Source organism: Garra rufa, chromosome 25 (assembly GCF_049309525.1).
Source record: "Garra rufa chromosome 25, GarRuf1.0, whole genome shotgun sequence".
NCBI lineage: Eukaryota > Metazoa > Chordata > Actinopteri > Cypriniformes > Cyprinidae > Garra > Garra rufa.
In genome coordinates, this window is record NC_133385.1 from 31,302,866 (window position 1) to 31,319,812 (window position 16,947).

The following is a 16,947-nucleotide window of genomic DNA, read 5'->3' on the forward strand; positions in this document are numbered from 1 at the left end:
CTGTAGGTAGGTGAAGATCTATGCATATAAAAGTTATCATAATATCAACATCCAGCTAGGGAAATCAGAAAACATACTAGTATAGTTTGAGGTAATCACTGGTTCTCCTTCTGTTGAATTATCTGCTGCCACAGCTGTGATGATAAATGTGTAATTGACTCCAGCAGTCAGACCAGTGATGTTATAGAAAGTGTCATTAGTTGTTGAATTTCCACTTGCTTGATCACCAGTCCACTGAAGTTTAAAGACAAATCTAATTCCAATTGGTTCATCCCATCTCAGTAACACAGATGCTGTTGTGATTTCAGACACTGTGAGATTCCTGATCACATCTGGCTCTGTGTGTGGAGAGAAAAGTGATAAATGTAAAAAAAAAATATCCAAGACAATCAGGACACAAGTGAAAAATGAATACATACAGGGAAATGTGAACTGGTGGGACAGATGAACTAACAATAATCTAAAAAGGGGGAAAAGCATCATTCTTATAACATACTTTTTAGCACAAAACCAATATTTTATAATTTTACATACTGGTATATTGTAAAATGCAGACAGTTTCTCCTGTTGAATTGTCTTCTGCCACAGCAGTGATGCAGAATGTGTAATTGACTCCAGCAGTCAGATCAGTGATGTTATAGGAAGTGTTAGTAGTTGCTGAATTTCCACTTGCTTGATCACCAGTCCACTGAAGTTTGAAGGAAGATCTATTTCCAATTGGTTCATCCCATGTCAAAAACACAGATGATATTGTGAAATGGGCCACTGTAAGATTTCTGATGACATCTGGCTCTGTGTTTGGGAGAGAGAAGCAAATCATAATGATTTGAAAAAACCATCACACAGGACACACGTTTAACCAATATATATCTTCAATACTGGCTAACAGTAAGATGCATTTGCAGATTGGGGCTGTATCCAAAATCGTCCCCTATACCCTCATTTACTATTCACTACATTAGTCCATGCATACAATTTACTTGAATGAGTGAATTAAAACGAGTAAAACCATAGTTATACAATTTAATAATCAATTTACAATCAATTTGTACCTGTGTTGCACTAAGCCTTGGAAGAGCGCATTGTAAAATTAAATGGTTGATGATTCAGCTGCGGGTGGCATCTTCTGGCGAAACACGGGAATTCATTTGGCACGCGACTCTCACAGTGCATTATGGGTTATCTCTAGCCGTTGAGTGTATATTGGTTGTACACTCGTTTCTGCGGTGCACTGTGGGATTGAATGAGTGCACTCGAGAACGTCCACTATGGTTTCGAACACCCCTAAAAATGGCTGTCCCCTCAAATAGTGACCACTTTGAGGGTATAGTGGGTGATTTCGGATACAGCCTAGGTTTCAATTGACTGTAAGTTTACAGTCAGTCAGTTGGGCAACAGAACAAATAATTTAAAGTGATTTGTGAACCAATTCAGACCGTTTAGCCAATTGTTTAAATCTTTGAACGGAATCGACTCGAAACAATGATTCACTCGCGAATGGAGCATTACTCATGCCCCAGTAAATAGAGAGAGCATGTTTGGAATAAACTACAGTAAACATGTATTTGCAATAAAATACAGTAATAACAGGAATGTCGCCTAGTGTAACAAAATTAAGTACAGTTTTGTCCACTTGAGTTAAAATACTCAACTGTAAATCTACTCTTAAATGTTCATATTTAAGTACTATGTAGGAAGGAACGGACATTTTTACATACTGGTATATTATTATTTTACATACTGGTATATTGTGAGATGCAGAAAGCGTCGCCTTCTGTTGAACTGTCTGCTGCCACAGCAGTGATGCAGATTGTGTAATTGACTCCAGCGGTCAGATCAGTGATGAGATAGGAAGTGTTAGTGGTTGTTGAATTTCTACTTGTTTGATTATCAGTCCACTGAATTTTAAAGAAATCTCTATTTCCAGCTGGTTCAATCCATGTCAGAAACACAGATGATGTTGAGATGTTGTTCGCTGTGAGATTTCTGATCACATCTGGCTCTGTGTGGACAGAAGAGCAATTGATATATGTTGATTTTTAATTAATTCATTTATTTATTTATTTGACAACCAGGACACAAGTGAAATATAAATACATATGGGGAAATGCAAACTGATGTGACAGATTAACAAACAAACTAAAAAGAGGGAAAGCATCATTCTTATAACACTTTTTTAACACAAAACAGATATTTTATTATTTTACATACTGCTGTATTGGGAAATGAAGATTGTTTCTCCTGTTGAATTGTCTTCTGCCACAGCTGTGATCATAAATGTGTAATTGACTCCAGCAGTCAGATCAGTGATGAGATAGGAAGTGTTAGTAGTTGTTGAATTTCCACTTGCTTGATCACCAGTCCACTGAAGTTTAAAGAAATATCTATTTCCAATTGGTTCATCCCATGTCAGAAGAACAGATGATGTTGTGATTTCAGACACTGTGAGATTCCTGATCACATCTGGCTCTGTGTGGGGAGAGAAAAGTGATAAATGTAAAAAAAAATTTATCCAAGACAATCAGGACACAAGTGAAATATGAATACATCAAGAATACATCATGAATACATAAATCAGGAATTTATAAAGCATTTGTTGATTTGCAGGTGCCTAAGATGTTGCTGTACAGTTTTCCGCTCAGGGCAAGGTTTCAGGGCTGAACGTTCATCAGATTCATTTAGATTAAACAATCAATCAGAGGTCTTACTGGTATACAGTGAAATCTGATCGGATCTCCCCTCGGTCACATGATCAGCTGCAACTGCAAACACTTTGAATGTGTACTGTGCTCCAGGAATCAGATCATTTATTGTGATGGAGGTGTTTTCAGTAGTCACATTCTTATCTCCATATTCTACACGATAACAGGAGCTTTGACCATTTGGTTTAGTCCAGTTTAGTAAGACAGAGGATGTTGTAATACCATCAGCTGTGAGGTTCATTATGACGTCAGGCTCTGTGAAAAAGGACAGACATTTGGTGATTAAAATGTGAATCCCGAAAACCTACTGTAGTGAAGATTTATGCATATTAAAGTCTTTAGTTAATAACATCAACATCCAGCTAGGGAGATCAGAAAACATACTAGTATAGTTTGAAGTAACCACTGGTTCTCCTTCTGTTGAATTATCTGCTGCCACAGCTGTGATGATAAATGTGTAATTGACTCCAGCAGTCAGACCAGTGATGTTATAGAAAGTGTTAGTAGTTGAAATTCCAATTGCTTGATCTTCAGTCCACTGAAGTTTAAAGAAAGATCTATTTCCAACTGGTTCTTCCCATCTCAGATACACTGATGATGTTGTGATTTCAGACACTAGGTTTTTGATCACGTTTGGCTCTGTGTGGGGAGAGAAAAGTGATGAATCTAGTTTTTTTTTCCCAAGACAATCAGGACACAAGTGAAATATTAATTCATATGGGAGAGATGTGAACTGGTGGGACAGATTAATTATCTTGTGATGTTGGTCGCATGAGATTCCTGATCACATCTGGCTCTGTGTTTGAGAGGGAGAAGCAAATCATAATTGACGATCCGCTCGCTGCCTGTCCCATTGATTGTTTTTTTTGGCATATCTCGGACCCTAGGCTGACCAGAGAGACGCGTTTTTTTCACAGACAATTTATGGGGCAGGCAGCGAGCGGATCGTGAAGAAAGCTCAGCTGAATTTGACACTTTATGTTTTAGGCTAGAAATCGCTGATACAACCTTTAAATGAGATGATGCACATTTCTTCCTGCATCTGTTTTGAAAGCCTGAGTGGCTTTCGCACTGGAGAAATCTTTTCATAGTTCTAAGAACTATTTGTGAAAGTTCTGGCTTTTTGGCATGTTCGCACTGACATACAGTGAGGGAAAAAATGATTTGATCCCCTGCTGATTTTGTATTTTTGCCCACTGACAAAGAAATGATGAGTCTATAATTTTAATAGTAGGTTTATTTGAATGGTGAGAGACAGAAAAACGCATTTCAAAAAATGTAATGATTGAAATAAGTATTTGATCCCCTATCAATCAGCAAGATTTCTGGCTCCCAGGTTTTTTTTTTTTTATACTGATTACATCGGGCTCTGTGTGTGGAAAGAGGGGCAATTCACAAACGTTAATAGTTGATTAATTTAAACTATTCAGCAAGGACCAGATATAAAAATTTTACATACTGGTATATTTTGAGATGCAGAACATTTCTCCTTCTGTTGAATTGTCTGCTGCCACAGCAGTGATGCAGAATGTGTGGTTGACTCCAGCAGTCAGATCAGTGATGAGATATGTGGTGTCATTATTTGTTACATATGTCTTTTTCTCATTCCACTGAATTCTAAAAAAATCGCTTTTTCCAGCTGGTTTATCCCATTTCAGAAACACAGATGATGTTGTGACTTCATTTATTATGAGATTCTCGATCACATCTGGCTCTGTGTAGGGAGAGAGAAGCAAATTGAGTGAGTAAATGACATTTGAAACGTCTCGGGTTACTAATGTAACCTTAGTTCCCTGAGGGAACGAGACGCCGCGTCAGGAACGCTATGGGGAACGCCATTGGCGGGCCGCACTCTGAACTGTGTATAACAACCAATGAAATGACGGGAGTGACGTCACAGGCGCGGTGACGTCATCGACCGGGAAGTATAAAACGCGTGCGTTTGAAGCCGGCGGCAGCTCTTTTAGGAATGAAGCGAGCGCCGCAGGGTGCGGGAATTATGGTCCGAGACGCGGCGTCTCATTCCCTCAGGGAACTAAGGTTACATTAGTAACCCGAGACGTTCCCTTCCGGGAACTCGAGCCGCGTCAGGAACGCTATGGGGAACGAGACTACCAACGCCCCCATAATTTCCGAGCCCTGCGCAGTGTCTGCTCAACCAGGGTGGAAAGGAAAGAGCCCTTGTCTAGCATTCCGCGGACAAGAAGGCCCTGAGTCCTCGGCCCTCGGGCACACGAGGAATGGTAGTCTTCCTCTGTCTGGTCGCCAGCCAGAACGAGAGGTACTCCGCGGCCCTCAGGCACACGCAGAGTCTTAGTCCTTTGTCTGGGAGTTAGCCAGAACAAGAGGGACCGAATGACCACTGTCTAGCACTCGGCGGACAGATGGTGTGGGAAGTCCTCGGTCCGTAGACCCACGAGGACGGTGAGCTCGACCTCAAGGCTCCTCGGCCCTTGGGCACACGAGGAGAGGGTGATCCTTTGTCTGGGGGTTCAGCCAGAACAAGAGGGATCCAAGGCTCGGCCTGGCGCTCTGCCAGGACGCGAGGGAATAAGCCATTGTCTAGCATTACGCGGACAAGAGGGCACTGCAATCCCCGGCCCTCGGGCTCACGGGGAAGACAGTAGGGGCCTCAGCCTGGTAGCCAGCCAGTGCATGAGGCACTCCTCGGCCTTATTCGAAGGCAGACGAGGAGTCTTAGTCCTTGGTCTGGGAAAGGCCAGAAACCAGAGGGACCGAAATACACTCGGTCTGGTAGCATCCTGCGCCGGAACACGAGGAGAATTAAGCCATTGTCTAGCATTCCGCGGACAAGAGGGCTGTATGGTTCTCGGCCCTTAGGCACACGAGAACAAGTAGACCTCTGCCTGGTTCGCCAGCCAGTGCGAGAGGTACTCCTCTGTCTTGTTCTAAGGCAGACGAGGAGTCTTAGTCCTTGGTCTGGGAAAGGCCAGAAACCAGAGGGACCGAAATACACTCGGTCTGGTAGCATCCTGCGCCAGAACACGAGGAGAATTAAGCCATTGTCTAGCATTCCGCGGACAAGGGGGCTGTAAGATCCTCGGCCCTTAGGCGCACGAGGATAGTAGTGGGCCTCTGCCTGGTTGCCCAGCCAGTGCAGGAGGCACTCCTTGGCCCTCAGGCACACGAGGAGTCTTAGTCCTTGGTCTGGGAAAGGCCAGAAACCAGAGGGACCGAAATACACTCGGTCTGGTAGCATCCTGCGCCGGAACACGAGGAGAATTAAGCCATTGTCTAGCATTCCGCGGACAAGAGGGCTGTATGGTTCTCGGCCCTTAGGCACACGAAAACAAGTAGACCTCTGCCTGGTTCGCCAGCCAGTGCGAGAGGTACTCCTCTGTCTTGTTCTAAGGCAGACGAGGAGTCTTAGTCCTTGGTCTGGGAAAGGCCAGAAACCAGAGGGACCGAAATACACTCGGTCTGGTAGCATCCTGCGCCAGAACACGAGGAGAATTAAGCCATTGTCTAACATACCGCGGACAAGGGGGCTGTAAGATCCTCGGCCCTTAGGCGCACGAGGATAGTAGTGGGCCTCTGCCTGGTTGCCCAGCCAGTGCAGGAGGCACTCCTTGGCCCTCAGGCACACGAGGAGTCTTAGTCCTTGGTCTGGGAAAGGCCAGAAACCAGAGGGACCGAAATACACTCGGTCTGGTAGCTTCTTGCGCCAGAACACGAGGGGGAATAAGCCATTGTCTAGCATTCCGCGGACAAGAGGGCTGTATGGTTCTCGGCCCTTGGGCACACGAGAACAAAGTAGGGCAGTCTGATCCTCGGCCCTCGGGCTCACGAGGATGCAGGGACACTCCTAGGAGCGTCGTGGCGAATAACGACTTCTCTTCTTTCCGCAGAAAGAATGCGCCTTGAGAAGTCTCCTCCTGGCTAGGGAGGTGGCTGACTCTCTAGACCTAGTCTCGCTAAGCCAAGAGAACAGCGGAGCCTGGAGCGGCTCTGAGGTCGAGTTCATAGTACCTGACAATGTCAGGGGCGAGGACCAACCCGCAGCATTGCAGATGTCCTGGATGGGGACACCTGCTGTCAGAGCTCTTAGAGGCAGACAGCCTCGGGAAGAGTAAGTCTTGGCTCCCCATGGAGCTGGGAGACCAGAGGACTTGGAGGTAGTAGGAATGGCATCCGTGATCCATCTACTGATAGCTCTGATCGTGCCACATGCTTTCTTTGTGGCCGTATGTGCCCAGTGCGCATACTGGACAGATATACTTCCCATTGGTCGCACTCCAAGAATGGAGGTAATAGAGGCTTGAGACCCCTCAGGGTCTCAACCTGAGTGCACCACCGAGGAAACCATACCGACGAGCCACCACGAGGGGCGTGGTAGGCCAATAAGCCGCCACGAACACCCTCAGGATGGAGTGAGCTGGTTTTGTGGGTTTGCGAGGACTCAGTACTGTATCCAACGGGCAGTAACTTGGTCTAGATGGTGTTCGTGACACCATGCAGCAAACAGGTTCCACTTAGGTTTCCTCGTAGAGGGAGCTCTGGATAGGAGCAGGGTCTCAACAACCTCTGTTGAGAGACCCGAGTCTATGAGTTGCGCCCCCCCAGGGGCCATACTCATAACTTTCCACCTCTCCATGTGGGGGTAGCAGGCCGCGCCCCCAGCTTGAGAGGGAAGGTCCAAGACCATGGTTGGACTAGCCGTGACGATGCCGGCATGCTCTTTCCAGAACTCCAGGGTGCACAGTGATCGGGAGAATGCGTACGGACGCAGCCTCGGCCACGTCTGTACTATGGCGTCCAGTCCTGGCGGACCTGGAGGCACTAAGGAGAACCAGAGAGAACCTTGCGATATCTATCGAGTCGCCAGAGGTCCCCTAGTCTCCATGCTTCATTACTTCCTGATGAAGCCTCGATCTCCCGACCGTGGAGGAAATGTGTGACCAGGGGGCTCTTGCCCACTGAGAGGCCACCTAGAGGGGCGTGGTAGGCGCTTATAGCCGCCACGTAACCTTCAGGGTGGAGTGAGCTAGCCCTGCGAAAAGGCGAGACTGTAGGAACTCCAGAACTGTACCAACCGGGCAGTTGACTGGGTCTAGGTGGCGCTCGCGGCACCATCTCGCGAATAAGTTCCACTTAAGGCCATACAGTTTCCTCGTAGAGGGAGCTCTGGATTGGAGAAGGGTCTCAACAACCTCGGTTGAGAGACCCGCTCCTATGAGTTGTGCCCCCTCAGGGGCCACACCCATAACCTCCATTTCTCTGGGTGGGGGTGGCATATTGCGCCCCCAGCCTGAGACAGGAGGTCCCTCCTGACGGGAGTCTCCCATGGAGAGCCGTCGAGGAGAGATACCAGGTCCGAGAACCATACTCGTGTCGGCCAGCGCGGGGCTACTAGTAGCAGCCGCACTTGAAACCGACGGACCCGTTCCAGAACTCCCGGGAGCAGAGCGATCGGGGGAAAGGCGTACAGACGCAGCCTCGGCCACGTCTGTGCCATGGCGTCCAGCCCCAGTGGAGCTGGAGGAACTAGAGAGTACCAGAGGGGACAGTGCGATGTCTCCTGAGTCGCAAACAGGTCCACCTGTGCCTGGCCAAACACTCTCCAGATCTGCTTCACCACCTCTGGGTGAAGCATCCATTCCCCGGGCCTCAGCCCCTGCCTTGACAGGACGTCTGCTCCCACGTCCAGAGATACTGGACTGCTCTCAGGGAGAGAAGTCTTTCCTTAAGACCATAGGAGGATCCGGTACGCCATCTTATATAAAGGGCGTGAGCGGATACCTCCTTGATGATTTATATAATAAATCCCGCAGTGCTGAGTGCAGCACGTGACGGTTTCTGGGTCTGGAAGGAAACACTTCAGGGCGTGGAACACGGCTAGCATCTCTAGGCGATTTATGTGCCAGGAGAGATGGAGATTGCTCCACAGGCCTTGGGTTGAGCGGCCACTATGACCGCCTCCCATCCGGTGAGGGATGCGTCCGTCGCTAGCATGACGCGGCGACGAGGAGCTCCCAGAACCGGACCCTGAGAGAGAAACCAGGGTTTCTTCCACATGGCCAAGGCACGTAGGCGGCGCCGCGTGACCTTGATCTTGTGAAATGGGTTTCCCCTCAGGGAGAACCCCCTGGTTTGAGCCACCACTGAAGTAGTCTCATAAGCAGCAGTCCAAAAGGTATCACGTTGGAAGCGGCTGCCATAAGACCTAACAGTACTTGGGACTGTAGACAGTGGGTGACGGGCCTAGCTTGACCACATTTACTGCAGTAAGGATCGACTCGAACCGAGCAGGTGACATTCGTGCCTGCATCGTGGTCGAATCCCAGACTATACCTAGATAAGTGGTTTTTAGAAATCACACCCTTCTTGGTGTTGAGTCTCAACCCCAATTCTTTCATGAGAGCGAGAACAACACCTCGATGTTGAGCCGCTAATTATTCTGAGCTGGCCAGAATCGACCAGTCGAGTATGCGGATGTCCTGGAGTCACGGAGGAGCCAGAGCAACATCCACACACTTCGTGAAAGTTCGGGTGAGAGCTAGGCCGAAAGGAAGTACTCTGTATTGGTGAGCTTTGCCCCTGAAAGCGAACTTCCTGTTCCAGACCCTGCTCGGGGTTTACCCCGCTGAAAGGTGTCGGCTTGGCGCCGAACTGAATAGTGTAACCTTTCTCTACAGTACGCAGGACCCACTTTGAAACATTTGGCAGTAGTTTCCACGCTGCCAGAGAGTTTACTTAGGGTACCAGCCTCTCGAGACTGGTGTCTGGATTTACTCGAGGAACTAACTCGGAGACCTGTAACAGCAAGCTGGCAGGAAGCTCCTGAACTAGCTCCTCGGAGGTCCCCCGCGGGGGCTGCGAACTCTCCAGGGCCGCTACGTTTCGGGGCGGGACAGCTAGAGGATGTTCGCGGGAGATCGCCGCGCCCTGTAACACTGGCAGGGTTAGCTGACTCATCTCCTGAGGGCCACGAAGGGGTCTGAAACCCGCACCCGGAGGTACGGTGCAAACCCCCTCGAGAGGGGCTGCCCTCAACGGTCCTGAGCCACAACCGTCAGGGCCGTTTAGCCGAGGACTTCCTAGATTGGAGGACGACCCTCAGGTCGAACCTCTTCTTTTTCTTGGAAGCCCCCGACTTAGAGCGTTGCTTTCCGGGTCCTCTAGGGATAGCCGGAGGAACGCGGGCGGCAACGCTCTGTTTCTGCGCCTCTGATGTGGTGAGCTGGTACACGGCTGGGGTTTAAATTTTTCCCGTCAGGAACCCCGACACGTGTTCATTTGCTCATCAAGCCTGAAGTTTTATTAGGCGGCCTCAAGAGCAAAGACGGAGCCTTCAAAAATGATGCCTAGACCGGGGAACAGAAGCTGATAGCGTCTGTTCAACCCGCGGCGTCATCTTTACTTTCTAGTTTTTTCCAGATCTAAAACTTAATGTAGATCGGGAAGGACAGAAAGCTCCGTTTGGAAGTGCTGACTTACTCCGCAGGAAGCAGAACGTTTGCTTTTCTGCGGCTCATTTTGCTTATAAATGCATAGTCAGCATAACCACCAGCTCATCATACAGAGGCGATCAGGGGGGCGGTTGAATACTTTTGGCAACGTACTTCACATCAACCTCCTCGGAGGAAGATATGGAAAGCGTTGAAAACCTTTCCTGGAGGGAAGTAACCGCATTGCGTGCTTCCTAATCCAGAAGGAGGTTTACCGATCAACCAGATAGGAGAGGAGATAGGGTATTTTTAAACACCCGTCTCCCGTCCCTCTAATAGATCGAGCCGCGATCCCAATGAGTGCAGCTGCCGCTCCGCCTCGGCGGAAGCGGGGCCAGACCCGCGAGAAACGCTGGTGAAGGCTCCCTCCTCGAAGAGAGCCTTCCGTGGAGCACCCGCAGTGGAGATTTTTACGCTCACACTGTGGACAGTCAGCCTTTTCGAGGGCTGACTGTGCGTGCTCTACACTCAAGCAGACCGCACATAGACTGTGTGTATTTTAGCGGTCATACTACTCAAATAAAAGCCGTGCAAACTGGCACGAAAAAACAGCAGTATGACCGGGACAGACACAGACACAGAGCGCTCTCGCTGAATGACAAAAGCTGCCGCCGGCTTCAAACGCACGCGTTTTATACTTCCCGGTCGATGACGTCACCGCGCCTGTGACGTCACTCCCGTCATTTCATTGGTTGTTATACACAGTTCAGAGTGCGGCCCGCCAATGGCGTTCCCCATAGCGTTCCTGACGCGGCTCGAGTTCCCGGAAGGGAACTAATGTTACGCTTCAAATAAACTGTTTTTATTACACTGTTATGCCAGTAGGTGGTGGACAGTGACTTTTAAAATGTATTTCATGAGAAATCTTCATTCATTAATTTCACAAATTCATTTAAGTTAATATTTTTTTTTAATAGACTCATAGCATTTTGGACATGTTTGGTTGTTTAATGTTTTGTTTTCAGAATTGTGGGGGGCTGTGATCTCTATTATCTATATCTATCTCTTTCTTATAGATATTTCTCATGTTTTGTTTTTGGTTTACGAATCGGTTTTAAACTATAAACCGATTCGTAAACCAAGCATGAAACATGAGAAATCGAGGAAATCGAAAGGAAACAACAACTAGGATTTTAAGCAAACTCAACTCAGGTCTGAGGACATCTGCATTGTTCACATCTACAAAAAAGTTCTTGCAAGCAAACTGCTTTCATACTACACATTTAAAAATAAAGGTGCTTTAGAAGGTTCTTCACAACGATGCTATAGAAGAACCATTTTTGGTTCCACAAAGAACTAATCAGTCAAAGGTTCTTTAAAGAACCATCTCTTTCTTACCTTTTTAAATTCTGAAGAACATTCATTCACCACAAGTAACCTTTTGTGAAACATAAAGGTTCTGTAGATGTTAAAGGTTCTTTATGGAACCATTTAGACAAAAAAGGTTCTATGGCATCGTGAAGCACCTTTATTTTTTAAAGTGTACTGACAGAGAATAAAGAGTGAAAACTCTTCACAGAGAGTTATGAGAAGCACTTGTGCTCATGACTGCTACTGAACATCTCAATCAAATCAAATGTACATTGACGGATCTTCTTCCATCTGTTTTTCTAAATGTGATTAAGTTTATATTTCTGAAAGCATTTGTAACTCTCCATCCTTTTCAAGACAAACAGGTCTCCTGTCAGTGCACAATACAAATGGCAGGTTTGGCGAGTGTTCATTTTATATTCTGTATCTTATGTAATGTTTACATAAAGGTGCATGTCAGAAAACGTCTCGGGTTACTATTGTAACCTTAGTTCCCTGAGGGAACGAGACGCCGCGTCAGGAACGCTATGGGGAACGCCATTGGCGGGCCGCACTCTGAACTGTGTATAACAACCAATGAAATGACGGGAGTGACGTCACAGGCGCGGTGACGTCATCGACCGGGAAGTATAAAACGCGTGCGTTTGAAGCCGGCGGCAGCTCTTTTAGGAATGAAGCGAGCGCCGCAGGGTGCGGGAATTATGGTCCGAGACGCGGCGTCTCGTTCCCTCAGGGAACTAAGGTTACAATAGTAACCCGAGACGTTCCCTTCCGGGAACGAGACGCCGCGTCAGGAACGCTATGGGGAACGAGACTACCAAGGCCCCCATAATTTCCGAGCCCTGCGAGTGTCTGCTCGACCAGGGTGGAAAGGAAAGAGCCCTTGTCTAGCATTCCGCGGACAAGAAGGCCCTGTAGTCCTCGGCCCTCGGGCACACGAGGAATGGTAGTCTTCCTCTGTCTGGTCGCCAGCCAGAACGAGAGGTGCTCCGCGGCCCTCAGGCACACGCAGAGTCTTAGTCCTTTGTCTGGGAGTTAGCCAGAACAAGAGGGACCGAATGACCACTGTCTAGCACTCGGCGGACAGATGGTGTAGGTAGTCCTTGGTCCAGAAGGACAATGCACTCGACCTCGAGAGTGCTCCCCGGCCCGCAGGCACACGGGGAATGGGGTTCTACCTCTGTCTGGTCTCCAACCAGAGCGAGAGGTGCTCCTCGGCCCTCGGGCACACGAGGAGTCTTAGTCCTTTGTCTGGGAGTAGCCAGAACAAGAGGGACTGCAACGACCACTGTCTAGCACTCGGCGGACAGATGGTGTTAGGTAGTCCTCGGTCCGCAGACCCACGAGGACAGTGCACTCGACCCCAAGAGTGCTCCTCGGCCCGCAGGCACACGAGGAATGGAGGTCTTCCTCTGTCTGGTCGCCAGCCAGAACGAGAGGTACTCCGCGGCCCTCAGGCACACGCAGAGTCTTAGTCCTTTGTCTGGGAGTTAGCCAGAGCAAGAGGGACCGAATGACCACTGTCTAGCACTCGGCGGACAGATGGTGTGGGAAGTCCTCAAGTCCTCAAGGCTCCTCGGCCCTCGGGCACACGAGGAGAGGGTGATCCTTTGTCTGGGGGTTCAGCCAGAACAAGAGGGACCCAAGGCTCGGCCTGGAGCTCCGCCAGGACGCGAGGGAATAAGCCATTGTCTAGCATTACGCGGACAAGAGGGCACTGCAATCCCCGGCCCTCGGGCTCACGGGGAAGACAGTAGGGGCCTCAGCCTGGTAGCCAGCCAGTGCATGAGGCACTCCTCGGCCTTATTTGAAGGCAGACGAGGAGTCTTAGTCCTTGGTCTGGGGAAAGCCAGAAACCAGAGGGACCGAAATACACTCGGTCTGATAGCATCCTGCGTCAGAACACGAGGAGAATTAAGCCATTGTCTAGCATTCCGCGGACAAGAGGGCTGTGCAGTTCTCGGCCCTCAGGCACACGAGAACCGTGACCTCTGCCTGGTTCGCCAGCCAGTGCGAGAGGTACTCCTCGGCCCTCGGGCTCACGAGGAGTCTTAGTCCTTTGTCTGGGAGTAACCAGAACAAGAGGGACCGGAAGCTCGGCCTGGTAAGCATACCGGGACGCGAGAGTATGAGCCTTTGTCTAGCATTACACGGACAAGAGGCTTTTAGGTCTGCTCCTCGGCCCTCAGGCTCGCGAGGATGCAGGGACACTCCTCGGCCCTCGGGCACACGAGGAGCGTCGTGGCGAAAACGACTTCTCTTCTTTCCGCAGAAAGAATGCGCCTTGAGAAGTCTCCTCCTGGCTAGGGAGGTGGCTAACCCTCTAGGCCTAGCGCACTAGGCCGAGAGTACAGCCGAGCCTGGAGCGGCTCTGAGGTCAAGCTCATAGTACCTGACGAATGTCAGGGGCGAGGACCAATTGTCAGGGGCGAGGACCAACCCGCAGCATTGCAGATGTCCTGGAGGGGGACACCTGCTGTCAGAGCTTTTTGGAGGCAGGCAGCCTCAGAAGGAGTAAGTCTTGGCTCCCCATGGAGCTGGGAGACCAGAGGACTTGGAAGTAGTAGGAATGGCATCTGTGATCCATCTACTGATAGCTCTGAACGTGCCACATGCTTTCTTTGTGGCCGTATGTGCCCAGTGCGCATACTGGACAGATATACTTCCCATTGGTCGCACTCCAAGAATGGAGGTAATAGAGGCTTGAGACCCCTCAGGGTCTCAACCTGAGTGCACCACCGAGGAAACCATGCCAACGAGCCACCACGAGGGGCGTGGTAGGCCAATAAGCCGCCACGAACACCCTCAGGATGGAGTGAGCTGGTTTTGTGGGTTTGCGAGGACTCAGTACTGTACCAACGGGCAGTAACTTGGTCTAGATGGTGTTCGTGACACCATGAAGCAAACAGGTTCCACTTAAGGTTTCCTCGTGAAGGGAGCTCTGGATAGGAGCAGGGTCTCAACAACCTCGGTTGAGAGACCCGAGTCTATGAGTTGCGCCCCCCCCCAGGGGTCATACTCATAACTTTCCACCTCTCCATGTGGGGGTAGCAGGCCGCGCCCCCAGCTTGAGAGGGAAGGTCCAAGGCCACGGTTGGACTAGCCGTGACGATGCCGGCATGCTCTTTCCAGAACTCCAGGGTGCACAGTGATCGGGAGAATGTGTACTATGGCGTCCAGTCCGGGCGGACCTGGAGGCACTAAGGAGAACCAGAGAGAACCTTGCGATATCTATCGAGTCGCCAGAGGTCCCAACTTCTGAGTCTCCATGCTTCATTACTTCCTGATGAAGCCTCGATCTCCCGACCGTGGAGGAAACGTGTGACCAGGGGGCACTTGCCCACTGAGAGGCCACCTAGAGGGGCGTGGTAGGCGCTTATAGCCGCCACGTAACCCTCAGGGTGGAGTGAGCTAGCCCTGCAGAAAGGCAAGACTGTAGGAACTCCAGAACTGTACCGACCGGGCAGTTGACTGGGTCCAGGTGGCGCTCGCGGCACCATCTCGCGAAAAAGTTCCACTTAAGGCCATACAGTTTCCTCGTAGAGGGAGCTCTGGATTGGAGAAGGGTCTCAACAACCTCGGTTGAGAGACCCGCTCCTATGAGTTGTGCCCCCTCAGGGACCACACCCATAACCTCCACTTCTCTGGGTGGGGGTGGCATATTGCGCCCCCAGCCTGAGACAGGAGGTCCCTCCTGACGGGAATCTCCCACGGAGAGCCGTCTAGGAGAGATACCAGGTCCGAGAACCATACTCGTGCCGGCCAGTACGGGGCTACTAGTAGCAGCCGTACTTGAAACCGACGGACCCGTTCCAGAACTCCCGGGAGCAGAGCGATCGGGGGAAAAGCGTACAGACGCAGCCTCGGCCACGTCTGTGCCATGGCATCCAGCCCCAGTGGAGCTGGAGGAACTAGAGAGTACCAGAGGGGACAGTGCGATGTCTCTTGAGTCGCAAACAGGTCCACCTGTGCCTGGCCAAATGTTCTCCAGATCTGCTTCACCACCTCTGGGTGACGCATCCATTCCCTGGGCCTCAGCCCCTGCTTGGCAGGACGTCTGCTCCCACGTCCAGAGATACTGGACTGCTCTCAGGGAGAGAAGTCTTTCCTTAAGACCATAGGAGAATCCGGTACGCCAGCTTATATAAGGGGCGTGAGCGGATACCTTCTGGAAGGAAACACTTCAGGGTGTGGAACACGGCTAGAATCTCTAGGCGATTTGTGTGCCAGGAGAGATGGGATTGCTCCACAGGCCTTGGGTTGAGCGGCCACTCATGACCGCCTCCCCATCCGGTGAGGGATGCGTCCGTCGCTAGCATGACGCGGCGACGAGGAGCTCCCAGAACCGGACCCTGAGAGAGAAACCAGGGTTTCTTCCACATGGCCAAGGCACGTAGGCAGCGCCGCGTGACCTTGATCTTGCGAAATGGGTTTCCCCTCGGGGAGAACCGCCTGGTTTGAGCCACCACTGAAGTGGTCTCATGTGCAGCAGTCCAAAAGGTATCACGTTGGAAGCGGCTGCCATAAGACCTAACAGTACTTGGGACTGTAGACAGTGGGTGACGGGCCTAGCTTGACCGCTTTTACTGCAGTAAGGATCGACTCGAACCGAGCAGGTGACATTCGTGCCTGCATCGTGGTCGAATCCTAGACTACACCTAGATAAGTGGTTTTTAGAAATCACACCCTTCTTGGTGTTGAGTCTCAACCCCAATTCTTTCATGAGAGCGAGAACAACACCTCGATGTTGAGCCGCTAATTATTCTGAGCTGGCCAGAATCGACCAGTCGAGTATGCGGATGTCCTGGAATCACGGAGGAGCCAGAGCAGCATCCACACACTTCGTGAAAGTTCGGGTGAGAGCTAGGCCGAAAGGAAGTACTCTGTATTGGTGAGCTTTGCCCTCGAAAGCGAGCCTGAGAAACTTCCTGTACTGACTTCCTGTTCCAGACCCTGCTCGGGGTTTACCCCGCTGAAAGGTGTCGGCTTGGCGCCGAACTGAATAGTGTAACCTTTCTCTATAGTACGCAGGACCCACTTTGAAACATTTGGCAGTAGTTTCCACGCTGCCAGAGAGTTTACTTAGGGTACCAGCCTCTCGAGACTGGTGTCTGGATTTACTCGAGGAACTAACTCGGAGACCTGTAACAGCAAGCTGGCAGGAAGCTCCTGAACTAGCTCCTCGGAAGTCCCCCGCGGGGGCTGCGAACTCTCCAGGGCCGCTACGTTTCCGGGCGGGACAGCTAGAGGATGTTCGCGGGAGATCGCCACGCCCTGTAACACTGGCAGGGTTAGCTGACTCATCTCCTGAGGGCCACGAAGGGGTCTGAAACCCGCACCCGGAGGTACGGTGCAAACCCCCTCGCGAGGGGCTGCCCTCAACGGCCCTGAGCCACAACCGTCAGGGCCGTTTAGGCGAGGACTTCCTAGATAGGAGGACGACCCTCAGGTCGAACCTCTTCTTT

The 16,947-nt window shown here is 50.4% G+C and overlaps 1 protein-coding gene across 1 annotated transcript in view; it reads right to left on the reverse strand.

The window, feature by feature from the left end:
- LOC141301441 (receptor-type tyrosine-protein phosphatase eta-like) overlaps window positions 1-16,947 on the reverse strand; it is a 55,436-nt gene that overhangs the window by 16,331 nt on the left and 22,158 nt on the right. Inside the window, exons 8-14 of the mRNA XM_073831667.1 lie at window positions 4,162-4,416; window positions 3,087-3,341; window positions 2,709-2,957; window positions 2,212-2,469; window positions 1,742-2,002; window positions 535-792; window positions 78-338 (exon numbers count right to left, since the gene is read on the reverse strand). Of these exons, the coding sequence (XP_073687768.1) occupies window positions 78-338; window positions 535-792; window positions 1,742-2,002; window positions 2,212-2,469; window positions 2,709-2,957; window positions 3,087-3,341; window positions 4,162-4,416 (1,797 nt within the window). The remainder of the gene's footprint in view (window positions 1-77; window positions 339-534; window positions 793-1,741; window positions 2,003-2,211; window positions 2,470-2,708; window positions 2,958-3,086; window positions 3,342-4,161; window positions 4,417-16,947) is intronic.